Here is a 16,521-nt window from a genome sequence, read left to right on the forward strand (position 1 = left end):
TAGTAGCAGAGCTTTAGTTTTGCAAGATGAAAAAGTTCTGGGGTTCTGTTGGGCAATAATGTGAATATCCTTAAGACTACTGAACTGTACACTTAAAAGTGTATGTTTTTTAATTTGGTGAAAGGTGATGAATTTTATGTTATGCACTTTTTGACCATGTTTAAAAAAAAAAAAAAACTGAAAGCAAACCCAGAGACAAAAGCTCCGTCTCTGAAGTGAAGTGCGCTCAAGACAAAGGTGAGAGTCTTCGCAGATGAAACCAACACTCCCTTTAATGAGCTGATCGATGTGTTTCATGTAATTGTTAGGCATAGTTGGAGAATGACTCCTGAGTATTGCTGTAGAGCAGCTCAGAAAGGCATCCACACTGAAACGAGCCATGCTCGGGCCAGGTACTGTTCTGAAGTCCTCGGGCAGGATTCCTAATTGAGACCCCTGTCTTCTGTTCCCTCTGATTTAGAAGACAGCAGGCAGAGGGTGACCTAGAAAAATAAGGCCACACTGTCCACAGGGCATGTGTCCCCAGGCCCCCTGGATGGCACTGGATGGATGGGAGCTTCTCAGGAGGCAAAGACGGTGGTAGAGGGCGGGTCACAGCCAAGCCCCCCGTGACACCCCAGGGTACTTTGCGTCACTGTGGAAGCCTCCGGGCTTTCTCGGGGAAGCAGAACTGCAGGAGCCAGTGGACCCCGAGGGTGGCGACCCTGCCTCTCTGGAACTCTTTTTCCACAAAAGTGACCAACTGCCCTTGGAGGCTTAACTTACCCTTGGGAGCCTGAGGCCCCTGTGACTACAGTGGTTTCAAAAGCTCTGTAAAACCTGGTGGATGTCTGGAATGCAAGCCCACATGTGGCGCGGAGAAGCGGCTGTCCCTTCTTGGAAGTGGGCCGTCTTCTGGGAAGCCTAACTCCCACCAGAGCCTGGCCTCCTGTAAACCCAAGGACCTGCAGGCCTGCCGCCCTGACCGTGGGGCCTGGGACATCGTGCTCACCCTATTTTCCCTGATCGACCAGGAGCAAAGGAGGAAGCCTGCTGGGCTGTGCAAACAGCAGCGGGCAGGAAGTTAAACAGCCTTAGAACGGGGACCTGCACTTCGAACCTGGATTTCCCTGGGACTTGGCTTTGACGTCTCAAAGACTCAGAGTATGCCTAATATGCCTATCTTGGCGGTCACTTGACTTTGTGAGACATTCGATTGGGGTCTGGGGCCGCCAACCGTAAAGGGACGGGGTCCTCCCTTAAGAGCATAACCCGCCCGTTCTCGCTGGTCCCCAGTCAGCCTGGGCCGCCGAGCCGGAGATCGAGGGCGCCACCAGCGCACCTGCCCCGCGCACCTGCCCGCCCTCCCCGCCGCCGGCCGGCCCCCGGGGCGTGTCGCCCAGGGGTCCGCCCAGTCCTTGCGAGGCTCCCTCGGTCACCCTGAGCTGCGGCCCAGGCTCCGGAGGGTCCGGAGCCGCAGCTGGAAGATGCGCCCCGCGGCTGCCGGTGAGTGCGGGCGGAGGGAAGGGGGACCCGGCATGGGAGACTCGCCCCCTCGCCCTACCTGGCACCCGGCACGCTGAGCCAGAGGTGGAGGCGGCACGTGCCGGGAGGGAGGGGCTTCTCTTGGACCGGAGCTCAGGAAGGCGCCCAGCGAATCCAGCAGGGGCAAATGGGCTGGGGTCTCCCGCCGCCTTCCTGCCGGTCGCCACTGCCCCAGCTGCGTGCAGGGCCGGGGTGCGGGCAGATCAGTGACTGTGACGTTTTGCCTGGAAAGTAGGCGTTGGCTGAGCGCAGCTAGAGCAGGACCCAGTGAGGCCAGGGGGAGAGGGCTCCCTCCAGCCGAGCGCAGGTGCCGGTAGGGGCGGGCCCCGGCCCCATCTCCGACCTCCTGGGCCGGGAGGGGGGCTGCCGCGCGCCGGTTAGAGGCACTTGCGGACTCCACCTGGGGCTCCTCGGGCTGCCGTCAGAGGTCATTATAGCCGCAGGTCCACCTGACCAGCCAAGGAAATGATGAAAAGTGCGGAGACAGGGAGACAACCCCTTTTCAGTCACCAGCCTGTGGGTGGGTGAGAAGTGGGGACTCATTAGCATGGACTGTCCCATTGTCCCTTATTATAACAGTTCCGGTAGCATCTTTTTATAAGGCTTCCCCACACACACCATTCTATCAAAGTACTTGAGCCTGAGAAGATTTGGGGGAAAAAACAGGAAGGAGGAAAGAAAACCTCCGACTCTTTCCGAGCCGTTTCATCGCCCACTGCTCGCCTTCCTGACGGTGGCCTCCGTGCGCCTCTCCCACCCGCCTGCCTGCCCTGCGTATGCAAGGCGCTCTGGGGTCCCGGAACCGACGGCCTCTGGCACACATTCCCTTTCTAAGTGGTTTTGCTGTTTCTTCCTATAATCTGAGGAATCTGGAGTCCTTCCAGAGCAAGGCAGCGTATTATGCAAAATTAAAAGTTCAACACTGGAAAGTTCTCTTGGCCTCTCTAGGGACCAGCGCCCCACCTCTCAGTGGCAGGTCATTGCCTCCAGGTGTTTGCCTCTGTGGCCTCCTTCCTTCCTAAGTGGCGTTCTGGTTGTGTGGTCTCACTGCAGAAGGTTCTGAGGACCCCCTTTCTGCTCCATCCCCAATGGGTAGGAAAGCCAAATTTTAAGACTTTTTATTTGTGTAAAATATGCAAGTTTTCTACAAAACCATTTATTTGTGAACAGCACTGTCTCTGGTAACTTGTGTGCATTGTAGGATAAATGCAAGGAGATACATATCTCTTTTCTTGGGAGAAAAGATCTCCCTGGGGGCACTGACTTTCATTACAGCTATTTTGGAAGAATTTTTTTCCTCGTGCCTGTGTTATATACTTACTGTCCAATTTTGCTGCTCACTTAGTGAAAAATGCTGGATATGATCAGATTGCTTTCCCTCCACTCACAGCTTTTTCGCATGCAGCCCTTGTGATTCATTTGTGAGCTACGTGGTCCTTTCACATCAAGGTTTGAGGTCACAGCAGGTTATCATATATCCAGGGGTGTGGCTGTCAGCGAAATTACTCACAGAAGCTCAGGGCCACATCACTTTTGATTTTGTGAGCTAAAGATTAGGTAACGTTCGTGGAAGCAGCATGTCCCTGGATGCTTCAGTCAAGCCCCAGGTCTGTCCCATGTAGGGACACAGCTCACAAGAAGGACATTCAGACTAAAGGGATGAAGTAAACTAAGCCACCACCACCCTTCACAAGCCGGAGGAAGCTTCCCGGAGCAGTCATCCTAATTCCTCAAAATTAAGGGCGTTGGCATGTGAACTTTGGAAGGTGGGTTACCTTGCCAACCTGCTGAGGTGTTCAGCTGTGACACTTCCCAGCCCTACTGTCAACAAGCCTCCGTCAGCAGGACAGCGATAACAGTGGACACTGGGGCCAGCAGAGCCTGGAGCCACAAAGCAGCTGCACCCCGAGTCTGGCGTATCCACCCCTCGGGGACAAGAGGTGCAGGTGTGGCTGCCTCAAGGCGAGGGAATGTGGGTTCCTGTGGGGAGGTGGCCAGTGACAGACCTCATCCTTATCCACTTCATGTGGAAGGAAATCCCTCCGAAGTGTCTCCTTCTGGGTTCAGAATGGCCCTCTGCAGCGCCCCTGGATTGGATGGGAGGGGGATCCCCCCCCTTACCTGTAGCCTGCCTTCGTGTACACTGGCTTCAGGACTGCTTTGTCCTCCAGCCTAAGTGAAGTGTCAGGGCCAGCCTGAGACCCCCAAGAAGCTGAGGGTGGAGTGAGGGTAGGACACACACACATGCGCCCTAAAAGAGAGCCTCTGAGGAGGAAGTTCCGCCTTCCTACCTGTGCTCGGCATGGGCCTTTGATCTAATACTCACGGGCGCCTGCTGTGTGGACGTGCTTAGGATGTGTCCGTGGGCTGATGTCGACTTCATTACCTTATGAGAAAAGGCCGGATCCTGGTCACAGAGCCACAGAAGGTTCGCGGACTCTGTGTACTTCCTCTGCCTGCCCCCCAGCTCTGAAGCTGCTGGACCCCTCCTTCCAGGGCAGGCCCTTCCCCCACCCCACCCCACCCCCCCGAGCTGTCTTAGCTGAGTCCCTGAGCCCTCGCCTTTCCCAGGACAAATCCTCGCCTGTGCCTGCCCCATCCCGGGTGCAGGGTCCACCGCCAGCCCGTGCCCCATCTTCTCACGATGAACTGGTCCCAGTGCATGCTGCTGGGTCTGCCTCCCTCCCCGAGCTGGTTCTGGCTCCAGTCATGGCTTCCGCAGCCACGGCAGGAAACCTGGCCTGGGGGTCCACCGCTGCGCCCCTTACCCAGACCACAGATGCTTTGTAGCCTTCCCAGGAGCCCTGGAAAATGTCCAGGAAGGGGTGCCTGTGGTCCCACAAGCCCGGGGCTCACAGCGCGCCTAGTGAGGACACGTGGGCTTTTATTCTCTCCTCATTGCCTTCCCTGTCACTTCCACCCATGTTTCCTTGTCCACCTGGGGACCAAACCGTGCCTCCCTTCCATGCGGGGAGGAAGGTATCTGAGAGGTGACAGCATGCTCCCTTTCAGTCATCTCCGAATCAAAAGCAACTCTTCACTCAAAGATCTCACGTGTGACGCTCAGAAGATCTGAATAATCTCTGCTTTGCCAATTTTCTTCAAATACGACACTTGGATAAAATAATCTGGCAGTGATTCGACACACAGGACACTGAACTATTGTTTTTGAACCTGAGACTCTTATCGATGCTGAATCCACGTTTCCAGCAGTCAGATCACACTGTTCACTCAGGGTGCCTCCAGCGGCGTTTTCCGGAACATCCTGTGACCCTCGCACCGTCCTAGTTATGCGGGCACAGACCTGGAGGGGAGAGCCATGGTGGGCAGCTCCGACAAGGCATGTGAAGGGCTGACCTGAGGGTGCCTGTGCAGGCTTCACCCAGGAGGCCACAGAGCCACACTGGAGTCCTTGAAGGAGTAGACAGGTGGCCAGGGGTCTGGAGGAGAGTGCCCTGGGGGCAGAGGGACAAACTCGTACCCAGGCTACAGCAGGAAAGGGCAGCCACTGCAGTGGGTCAGCACGGCTGGAGCACAGAGCAAACAAAGGACAGCGCGCCAGCTTCACCTGTTGTTCTCACTGTGTTTCTGTGGCTGGTTTTTCCGGCTCGGAGATGTCCCTCCATCCTAGGAACTGCAGCGGCCACGCTGTCTCAGGCATTTCCCAGCAGGAAGCCATCTCTGCATTACGTTCTAACCATCTTAGGGACTGCGTGGTTTGGAAAAGAGAAAGAAATAACTGATGTTGAAATATGCACTTGGAAAAAGACCAAATGGTCCAGGTGAGACAGAGGCATCCCATTTCACCAGGATGACTACCTAAGCTAGGCAGCCGCCTGGCAAACACCAGCAAATACTGACCCGATATAACCTAACCGTTGGGGGAAACCTCGAGGTGCTAGGCATGAAGAGGGAGCCTAGATCCAGAGCTCAACACAGCCGGACTGACAGACAGAGGTTTGCGTTTCATCACCACCCGGAGAGAGAGCCCCCCCCCCCCCCGGGCTTGGTGCTGGAGGGCTGCGGCTGCACGTTTGGAAAGGGGGCCGGGGAACACCCACTGGTCTCTGCTCAGGGCTCTGGGCGGGGAGACACCAGCCCTCTGACACCAACTGTGTGTCCAGCCATTCAGCTCAGCTCCGACACAACACCCACAATAAGCTCCAGAGCCCAGGGGTTAAGGGCAGTGCCCTCCACGAGCTGCCCTGTCTTCAGACGCCAGCCACGGGCTTCGGGCGCCGCCCGCACTTCTAACCAGCTGGCTACAAATCTGGGGGTTCCCACAATTCCTGGGGGGTTCAATAATTTGCTAGAACAACTCACAGAAACACTGAAAGCATCACTCTGCTTAAGATTACAGTTTTAGGGCTTCCCTGGTGGCGCAGTGGTTGCGAGTCCGCCTGCCGATGCAGGGGACACAGGTTCGTGCCCCGCTCCGGGAAGATCCCACACGCCGCAGAGAGGCTGGGCCCGTGAGCCATGGTCGCTGAGCCTGCGCGTCCGGAGCCTGTGCTCCGCAACGGGAGAGGTCACAGCAGTGAGAGGCCCGCGTACCGCAAAAAAAAAAAAAAAAAAAAAAAAAAGATTACAGTTTTATTGTATAGGATACAAGTCAGGACCAGCCAAATGCAGGGACATGCAGGGTGAAGAGGAGTTCCGTGCCCACAGCCCTGGAGTCAGGGTGCATCCCCCACCTGGCACATCAGTGTGTTCCCCACTAGGAAGCCCCCCAAGCTTCTGAGTCCCGAGTTTCATTGGGGGCTTACTCTGTCATTGGTCACAGGACAGCTTGCCTGCCCTCTCCCCTCCTGGAGGTCCGGGGGCGGGGCTGAGGTGTGGGCAGGGTCTTTCTGGGCTGGCTGGCGCCTCCCCGGAAGCTATCCTAGGATCCACCCCGAGTCACCTCATTAGCATAAGCTCAGGCGTGGCTGAAAGGGGCCCCTTATGAACAGCAGCAGAGGCTCCTATCAGGAAATTCCGAGGGTTTCAGGAGTTCTGTGTCAGAAACTGGGATAAAGATGAGATATATTCTTTATTCTACCCCTTTGGTAGATAAGCACCCAACACGGGGAGCACGTAGGTTCTCTAGCAGCGAGAGAGAAGAGCTAAGATGCTGCGGGCCTGGGGAGACCGAGGCCGTAGAGATGTAGCAAAGTCTATGGAGGTCACCCCAGTAAGACTGGCTGCTGGATCCCACTGAGGGCTGGCAGGGGGACGTATGGGGTCAGGAAGAGGCCCAGACATCTGACCCTGTCCTGGGCAAGATGTGGGGCAGGAGCAGACTCGGGGAGCCGGGGAGAATCAAGGGTTTCATGTGGGACGTGCTAAGTGTCAGGCCCTGCGAGACGTCCCGGGTGCCCAGAGGGATCAGCAAGTGGACACGCTTGTCGGGAGCTCAGAGGATGGTCTGGGGGTCAGTTTATCTGGGATTCTGCAGAGAGAGCCAGTCTGCACCGTGTGAGGGAAAAGCCAGCAGAGACAGCGTGGGAGACACCCCCAGCCCGCCCCAGGAGTGTGGGCGCTGCCCAGGGGGCACATGGATGGGTCAGGACCGTCATCGGGGGCCTGGGGCTGGCAGCCTGGAGGCTTTGGAGGCCTAGACCAGCACAGCTGCCCTGAGCCGTGGGTGGAAGGTGAGGCCTGGAGGCTGATCCAGAGGACGGTTATTTCCAGATGCTTGGCCTGAGAGGGGACAGAAATGAGGCAGCCGAGGAGGGTGTGTGGTCAGGTGGGCGGGCTCTTCCTCTCGCCTCCCCTCCCCTCCTCTTGTTTTACTTCCTTCCATCCATCCAACCATCCTTCCTCTTCTTATTTCTCAGGACTGGACATATCAGTACATAAACACTGATGGGACCATCCCTGAGGTCCCTTTACGCAGGGCCTCGGGCCATCCCTGCATCTTGGCGGTTTTGGTAATCCTGCACGGTCCTGACCTGCGAGCTATTTAAGGAGTAAAGTCTGTAAGACCCGGGGGCAGATTGTGAAGGGACAGAGCTGTCCCTTAGGCCTCCTGTAACCCAGGAGCGGGGCAGTGCCTTTTCCTGCAGAATTGAGAGGAAGGTTCTGGAGTTGACAAACTCTCTGCAGGGACTCTCTGCTGCCAGGAACCTTGGGTGTCCCCGCAGCCTTGTTTCTGAGGATACTGACAGTCTGGGGACCTTTTCCAGTGTCACGGGGCGGTTGTGTGCTCACGGGCACCAGGTACCATCCTCAGCACTGCTGACACAGCAGTAAACAAAACAGAGCTGCCCCCGCCGCCCCCGAGAGCTTCCAGGAGCTTCCAGCGGCTCATGAGGGAAGGGCCGCTTCTGTCCTTAGGCCCCTGGCAGGGCCGCCTGATGAGTCCTTGACCTAATCCTCTGAGGACGCTCTGAGACCCAACCCAGCAGCAAATAGGGAACCTCGGCCCCGACCGCTCTCACATCCTGTGCTTGGTACCCGCTCTTGTGGCTCCACTGAGCGGCCCCGGGCCCTCTCCAGCCCAGCGCCTCCCGGGGTGATTCCCCTCAGGGCATTCTGCTGACACTGGTTCAGGGATGCCATCCAGGGAAGGCCGAGGAGGAGAGGGTCAGTGGGCGAGGCAGCCAACGTGTCTTGTCTTGTCTGTGTGCAGGCACCCTAAAGGCAGTGTTCTTCATCTTCGCCTCCCTGTGCGCCTGGTATTCTGGGTACCTGCTGGCAGAGCTCATTCCAGATGTGCCCCTGTCCAGAGCTGCCTACAGCATCCGGAGCATCGGTGAGAGGCCTGTCCTCAAAGGTGGGTACCACAGTGGGGTCCAAGCAAGGACTCGCAACCCAGCTGCTGTGCTGAGACTGGGCCCTGACCTCAGCACTGCCCCTACTGGCCATTTATGTTGATGATCATGGAGGGGGAGGGGGAGGGGAGGGGAGGGGAGGGGAGGGGAGGGGAGGGGAGGGGGAGGGGAGAGGAGGGGAGGGGGAGGGGAGGGGAGGGGAGGGGAGGGGGAGGGGAGGGGGAGGGGAGGGAAGGGGGAGGAAGGGAAAAAAGCCTCTCTGGTAGTTCCCATACTATTCCAAGGTAGGTACCCCTCCTCATGCCTCATGAGACCCCAAGGCAAACCATGATGTTAAAAAAACAAACTTTATGGGCAAGATGCGTTAAATAAAAATATGTGTTGGAATTAGGAATGAAGTAAATGATAAGATATCCACTAAAAATTACATTGGAAAACGTGTGGGACCCTAAATAGTCATATGCACCCTTTTTCACAATCTCATGGTAAATAGGTGTGCTAGTGTATTTTTAACACAGAAATAAACTCTACAAAATGAATTTGCACAAATATAAAGAACTGGGTAATGATTTTAAAAATTTGTTAAAAAAAACATTCCTTTTCAGATTTAATTACCTTTTGTGTCCAAGAAAAAAAAAAAAAGAACTCTCCAGGAATCGACTATGACTGGTGTTTTTATTTTAGATAAGGTTTTCACAGTGAATTTGCTTGTAATCAGATAGATTATTGCATATGGATTGTGGACGAGGCCCAGTGCGGCGGGGGAGACCCCCATGTGTGGAGGGCGTGGGAACTGCCCTCAAAGGGCTTGCTTTCTCATTTTCTCCATTTTTACACAAAAGGTGGACTTGGTCCTGGTTACGGGCTTGCGTCTAGGAGCTGCCTCTGACCCGGTGTTTCTAGAAGGGCTCGTTTACATGGTTTCCGATTCCCGCCAACGGGGGCCGGGGAGGAACTGTCACCCTCCCCCGTGACTGAAGCACAGCAAGTTTTGGGAACCCAAGGGTGGTAGTGAGAGCCGGCTGTGACACCGCATCCTGACACCTGCTGGCTCAGGACCTCCGCTCTGGGGGGACACATGACTGCTTGGGGGCTGGACTCAGAGTTTGGAGGGAGTCTTTGATTCATAGCCCAGTGCTCACATGAACGAGAGGTTCAAAGGGGACAGCATGGTGCATGGGACCAGGCTAGCTTTGCGGTCAGGCTTACTCCGTGCTGTCATGAGCAGTGTGGCCGGGGAGATGCTCCTCAGGGACATGTGCCCCTTATCCAGGCGCTGCCCCCCCTCCTGTGCCTGCCAGAGAGGCAGGAAGAGGGTGCTTTCCCCACCTTGGGACCAGGCTCCAGGATGAGCTCAGCTTCTGTAGGCTGCAGGGCTCTGGAGCCCCTCCGTTACCCCAGCCCTGCACATTGTCCTACGTTCCGCAGTCCCCCGGGCCACGTGCGGGGGACACATCCGCTCAGAATCGGAAGCAAAGGAAGGATCACGTTGAGATGTGAGATCAGTGTTGGGCTCTGAGCGAAATGAGCCTCAGATACCGAGGCTCTGAGCACTGAACCCCCGTGGCCAAGGCCCCCCCGAGTGAGACAACCCACTCCCACCTCCTTGGGCTGGCCCCCCTTTATCCAGGTTTAGCTTTCTCCACTTCCTTATCTTTTCTCTTAAAAAGGCCCATTTCTTGACTCAGCTGTGGAGGCCCTTGATCTTGGCTTCAGATTTCCGTGAAGTTAACTCTTACCCTGCAAGCCCAGCTCTCCTGGGTTCACACCGTCTGTCCATAGGTTGGATGTTGCCTCCTTTCCGTTTCCACGCGATTTCGCACTCATGGGCAAGTCCCACTGGCTCGCGCTCATTTCTAGACATGGCCCAACTCTTCCCGGTCAGGATCCTTGGGAGCTGCTGGAATCTGCGTGGGCACCAGCTCTCCCTGCTCTGGCCTCCCTGCCTCTCCCTATTCCTCGTGTTTCATTGGGGGCGATTAGGCCTCACATTCAGTCCCTCGACTTTGTGGAAGGTTCTGTGCTCGCCGCCGGGAAAGGACAGACGCACAGTCTCCCTCCCCCGGCAGGGCTCAGCTTCCCAAGTCTCCCCTCCTCGGACTGCCTCTCCCCCTTTTCTCCGCATTGGGCTGCCCCCCGCAGGCCTACAAGCCCTGCACTTGCCCAGCTTCAAGACCCAAGAAAGTGCCCAGGGTCAGCAACACAGGCATCATTGGTCTAACGGATGGGGGAGCTTACACGTCTGGAACAAGGTCCTGGAGCCACACCCCACCGTGGTGGGCAGGACCTGGCCGCAGACCTTGCTCCTCGGGGCGGCGGGGGGGTTGGCAGTTACAGGGGAATTGGCCTCAGGTTGGCTCATCGGTTACCAGGGAAACCAGCAGAGGACCAGGCCCCTCACCGCCCCCTTGATAAGCACAGTCACTAGCTGAGCCCGGGGCAAGCACGTAGGAAGGTCAGTCATGTGAGTGGGGTGTCGGTGCAGCAGGCCCTGGTCAAGCAGAGGAGGGACAGAGAGCAAGAGGACAGCCACGTCGAGTGGTCTGGCCACACTCCCCGATTCTCACCTCTGTACCGGGGTGGAGGTAACCTGCCTGTCACGCCATCACTGCCACGGCCCAAGCCTGCCTCATTTTGTTGATTTCTCCCTTTATCCCCACTTCCCTCTCTGACTTCTCTCCCAGCGCTCAGAGGCATCTAATGACACCTTTCTGCTTGAACAGCTAATTGCAGACCAGGCTGTCCTGTTTTACCAGCCTGCATTCCGGTGCTCTTACAGACCTGGCTCTTGGTGTCACTCAGCGCCATGCCCAAGGCCCCGTCGTGCTGTGGGCGTTCCTCCTCCGAAGCTGCTCGCAGCTGCATCGCGCCGGGGCGCGAGTCCTCGCCTTTTCCTCCTCTTTCCCTCGTGGGGACTTGGAGACGGCTCCGCATTGCCTCTAGCCTATCACCACACAGAGGCTGTGCGGGGGGCACCCTCGCAGGTCTCTCTGTGGACCTGGCTGGAGCTTTCTTCGGGATTTACATATGCAGGAGTGGAGCCATAGCGTGCGTGTCAGCTTCAGGCGACTCAGTGGAGCCCGACGCCTTTCCAGAATGGGCCTGCCTGCCAGGCCCCTGTCTCACACCATCCTCACCAACACTCGCGTGTCCCAGCTTTCTGAGTTTGCCAGTCGGACAGGCATAACGTGGCAGCTCACTGCTGTGACGAGCATTTCTCAGGTTTCCCGTGAGTTTTGGAACACCAAGCCGGGCTGTGACTACTACAATCGCCCCCCACATTCATGGGGGATTGATTCCAGGACCCCCGCAGATACGAAAATGCACAGATGCTCAAACGCCTTATATAAAGCGGTGCAATATTTGCACATAACCTACCCACATCCTCCCGTATACTTTATTTTTTTCTCTTCTTTTTTTCTTCCAATTTTATTGAGATATAATTGACATACAACGCTGTATAAGTTTAAGGCATACAGCATAATGATTTGACTTACAAACATCAGGAAATGATTATCGCAAGTTTAGTGAATATCTGTCATCTCATATCGATAGAAAACTAAAGAAATAGAAAAAAAAATTTGTGATAAGAATTCTGAGGATTTACCCTCTTGACAAACCCTCCTACACACTTTAAGTCATCTCTAGATTACATACAATACCTAAGACAATGTAAATGCTATATAAATCGTTGCCTACAGGGTGCAAATTCAAATTCTGCTTTTTGGATCTTTCTGGAATTTTTTTGCAATCTTTTCAGTCTCTGGTTGGTTGAATCCAAGATGCGAACCCTCGGAAAGGAGGGAGAGCCGACCATGTTTCTTTCTGACGGGCAGGAGGACGGACAAGGGACAGCTGAGGGGAAGAACCCAAACTCCCTGGAACCTCCGTATGGCTTGATCCCGTTCCCTCTGTCTCCTCCCACCACGCTTCCCCACCCCACCCCAGTTTGGAACCTGCTGCCCTGCCTTTGGCCCCTGTCCTGGAGGTGCACTTAGAGATCGTACTCAGGGCTCACAAGGCTTGTTGGTCCCGGTGCCAAAGAAAGAAGGGCAAGTAGTGAATGCCTGCAAGTTCAGCTTCACAGCTTATTTCTAGGCGAAATAAACTTTATCTTGATGTGTGTGTGTATCACTGAATCACTTTGCTGTACACCTGAAATAAACGTTACCTAGAAACCGTATATCCGGGACTTCCCTGGTGGTGCAGTGGTTAAGAATCTGCCTGCCGATGCAGGGGACACGGGTTCGAGCCCTGGTCCGGGAAGAACCCACATGCTGCAGAGCAACTAAGCTTGTGCGCCACAACTACTGAGCCTGCGCTCTAGAGCCCGTGCTCCGCAACAAGAGACGCCACCGCAGAGAGGAGGCCACCCACCGAAACGAAGAGCGGCCCCTGCTTGCCGCAGCTAGAGAAAGCCCACGTGCAGCAACAAAGACGCAGCACAGCCAAAAATAAATAAATTAATTAAATAAATGTATAAAAAAGAAGCCATATATCCATACATATATGTGTGTGTATATATATATATATATATATATATATATATATAACTGAATCACTTTGCTGTACACCTGAAACTCACACAACATTTTTTTTTCTTTTTTTTTTTTTTTTTTTTTTTTTTGTGGTACGCGGGCCTCTCACTGTTGTGGCCTCTCCTGTTGCGGAGCACAGGCTCTGGACGCGCAGGCTCAGCGGCCATGGCTTACGGGCCCAGCCGCTCCACAGCATGTGGGATCTTCCCGGACCGGGACACGAACCTGCGTCCCCTGCATCAGCAGGCGGACTCCCAACCACTGCGCCACCAGGGAAGCCTCACACAACATTTTCAATCAGCTATCAACTATACTTCAATAAAAAAGAAACCATTCACTTGCTAATTTTACAATATAGCAATATATTTTATTATTATTTACATTATATTAAATATATAAAGCTCTTATTTGATATGTTTGCAGGCACAGCCCTTAGCTAAATCATAAAAATGCAGATTGTTTTATAAAGCTTCCCAACATTTTTGTGAAGAAGCGCTCTTTCCCCTTTTGGTCCTCTCCTTTCCTGTTACTCAGAGGTTTAATTTCTCACCCAAGTTTAACTTGTCTCTGCTCTCTGAGCTGCGTCGTGTACTTACTGATCAGACCATGTGGCTGGCACAGGAGAGAGTCAGCACGCAGGGCTAGTGGCTGGGAAGATGGATAGTTACACCTGTGTAGTCGTTCTTAACTGTTCAGCCTCAAAAGCAGCGTGGGTGACGCTTAGCCGTGGCTCCGGAAGATATGCTGTCTCTTTCACCCCATGGGAATCTTTCTCCCACTCATTGGCAATGTTATCAGACCCTGTTTGCTTCTGTTTTTTCAGCTGGCTTAAAAATAAAGTAAAATACCCTTTCTGGTTTCCCTCCCTACCTCCCATACGAATCTGCTATCATTCTGTCTCCAAACTACCTTGACCCGTGGGGGTCAGGTGGTACGCGGCGTCCTCGTGACCTTATCTTTTAAGCTCTCCTGCGACTGGGGCTGTGTTAGACCATCCACCTCTGTGGGTCACAGCACACCTGTCTGCATGCCCAGCGCTCGGTGAGGATGGAGGGCAAAAGGATCATGTAGTCAGGGCACTCCGACAGCATTGTGATGACGGCATAGGCCTGGAAATAATGTCCTTCTCCAAGAGCAGGGAGCTGGTTCAGTGAATCTTGAAGGAGTCCTGCCAAGAACAGCAGGGGCCAGTGAGCAAGTTTGTGTGTGCTTGTTAGGGAAGGCTCGCCTACATTAAGCGAAATGCAGGTGGCAGGCAGAATGGGTGTGGATCTCACTTTAAGAGGGTTCTCTCTAGATTGAGTAGAGAGCTTCCTCCACTTATGATCGGGTTGCATCCCAATACACCTATAATGAGTTGAAAATATCATAAGTTCAAAATGCATTTAACACACCCAACATACTGAACATCCTTGCTTAGCCTAGCCTACCTTAACCATGCTCAGAACACGTACACTAGCCTACAGTTGGGCCACCTCATCTATCACAAAGCCTATTTTCTAATAGTGTTGACTATATCCTGTAATTTACTGAATACTATACTGAAAATGAAAAACAAAAGGGCTGTCTGGGTCCAGCATGGTTGTCAGGGTATCAGTTGTTCACCCTCCTGGTCCTGTAGCTGACGGGGAGCTGCAGCTCTCACTGCCCAGCATCACAAAGACATTGGACCACACGTCACTATCTTGGGAAAGGATAAAAATTCACAATTCGAAGCACGTTTTTTGCTGAAAGCATGTCACTTGTGCACCATCATAAGGTAGAACCATCGTAAATCAAGGACCATCTGTATACATACTCAGGACATCTACAGACTCAGGAAACAGGGCACACCTAACTTTTAAGCAGTATGTTAGTTACATTTTCAAGTACCATGCTCAGCGTGTTTTTAGGTAAATTACTTCTAAATTCAAAGTAATGAGCATTATCATTAAATTTTTAAAAAACTGAAATAAATACACTTCAGTGTTCAAAACCAGGAAAGATGGAGCAAATACCGTATTTTTGGCACATGTTCATGTTAATGGTCGGGCCCCTTGCTTTGAATTTAGGTAACTGGAGATTAAGAAAAAACGTATTGAGTATATTATATGAAAATGTAAATGAGGTAACATACTATTTGTATATGTCTAATCCATGTTTTCCAACATTGCAGATGCCCTCTGCGGGCATAGAAAAGTCTGGAAGGAAATATACCAAAAGGTAAAACAGTGAAGATTCTGTAGGGTGAATATACGTAGGATTTTTTCCTTCCTTTTGCCTGTCTATTACTTTCAATGTTTTTCTTCAGAAACTAGATAAGAAAAGATAAAATCCCAAGGTCCTTCGATATTTAAAAAATTAGAATCCACGGGAGGAAAAATTGGTAAAAGTAGACCAGAGCTGCAGTAGCACGTGTGCAGAAAGCCCTGACTCAACGTCCCTCTTCCCTTTTGCAGGAGGGAGCAGGGTTCAGTGTCTCTGAGTTTTCTGCCAAAGTAGCTGCAGATTTCTGCCCCACGAGGGACCAGATGTCCATATTCATTCGTTACCGAACTAAGCTTGGGTCTGCTCACCCACTTGCAGTAAAACCAGTCTACTGACACCTGGTTGTGGTGAAGGAAAGTGCAGCGTTTATTGCAGATGCCAAGTGAGGAGTCCAGGCAGCTAGTGCTCAAAAGACCAGAACTTCCTGATGGGTTTCAGGGAAGCATTTTTAAAGGCAAGGTGAGGGAGAGAGTCTTAGAGTACCTGATCAGCTTGGGCAGAGTTCTCTGATTGGTTGATGGTGAGGTAAGTGGCAGGGTCACATTTTACCAATCCTCAGGCAGCAGTAGTTCTAGAGGCTACGTGCTCATGGTCATCGAGTAGTTAACTTCTTCCACTTGGTGATGGTTTTAGCACCTGAAAAACAACTCAGGAATATTTTTCAGATACTGTTATCCATGTCCTTCAGGGAGGAACTAAAGATTCTGTGATTGCCATATGGCTGATTTACTATTTAAATTGTTACCAGTTCTACTGACCCAACTGCTATTTTGGTCACTACATGTTCACATCCTTTCAATCATTAATTCTTTTTAACTTTTTTTAATTCTTATTTTTTTAAATGAAGTATAGTTTATTTACAATGTTGTGTCAGTTTCTGCTGTACAGCGCAGTGATTCAGTTATATATATATTCTTTTTCAGATTCTTTTCCATTATAGCTTATTATAAGATATTGAATGTATTTCCCCGTGCTATACAGTAAATCCTTCTTGTTTATTTTATATATAGTAGAATGTATATGTTAATCCCAAACTCTAATTTACCCACACACACCCCACCCACCCACCATAGGGTAGCTTTATTTTTTTCTCTTTTTTTAAACATCTTTATTGGAGTATAATTGCTTTACAATGGTGTGTTAGTTTCTGCTTTATAACAAAGTGAATCAGCCATACATATACATATATCCCCATATCTCCTCCCTCTTTCATCTCGCACCCTCCCTATCCCACCCCTCTAGGTGGTCACAAAGCACTGAGTTGATCTCCCTGTGCTATGTGGCTGCTTCCCACTAGCTATCTATTTTACATTTGGTAGTGTATATATGTCCATGGCACTCTCTCACTTCGTCCCAGCTTACCCTCCCCCCCCCGTGTCCTCAAATCCATTCTCTACATCTGCATCTTTATTCCTGTCCTGCCCCTAGGTTCTTCAGAACCATTTATTTTTTTAGAT

At 52.6% G+C, this 16,521-nt stretch overlaps 1 protein-coding gene across 3 annotated transcripts in view; it reads left to right on the forward strand.

Annotated features, from left to right (window-relative positions):
• FAM3B (FAM3 metabolism regulating signaling molecule B) overlaps nt 1-16,521 on the forward strand; it is a 54,414-nt gene that overhangs the window by 17,263 nt on the left and 20,630 nt on the right. For 2 of the 3 annotated variants that reach the window (XM_067737308.1, XM_067737309.1), the window contains exon 2: nt 8,138-8,281. In XM_067737308.1, the coding sequence (XP_067593409.1) occupies nt 8,138-8,281 (144 nt within the window). Of the gene's footprint in view, nt 1-1,392; nt 1,486-8,137; nt 8,282-16,521 lie in introns of those variants that run through there. The other variant, XM_067737310.1, reaches the window with a different exon arrangement.

The sequence above is a fragment of the Pseudorca crassidens genome, chromosome 5 (assembly GCF_039906515.1).
Source record: "Pseudorca crassidens isolate mPseCra1 chromosome 5, mPseCra1.hap1, whole genome shotgun sequence".
Lineage (NCBI taxonomy): Eukaryota > Metazoa > Chordata > Mammalia > Artiodactyla > Delphinidae > Pseudorca > Pseudorca crassidens.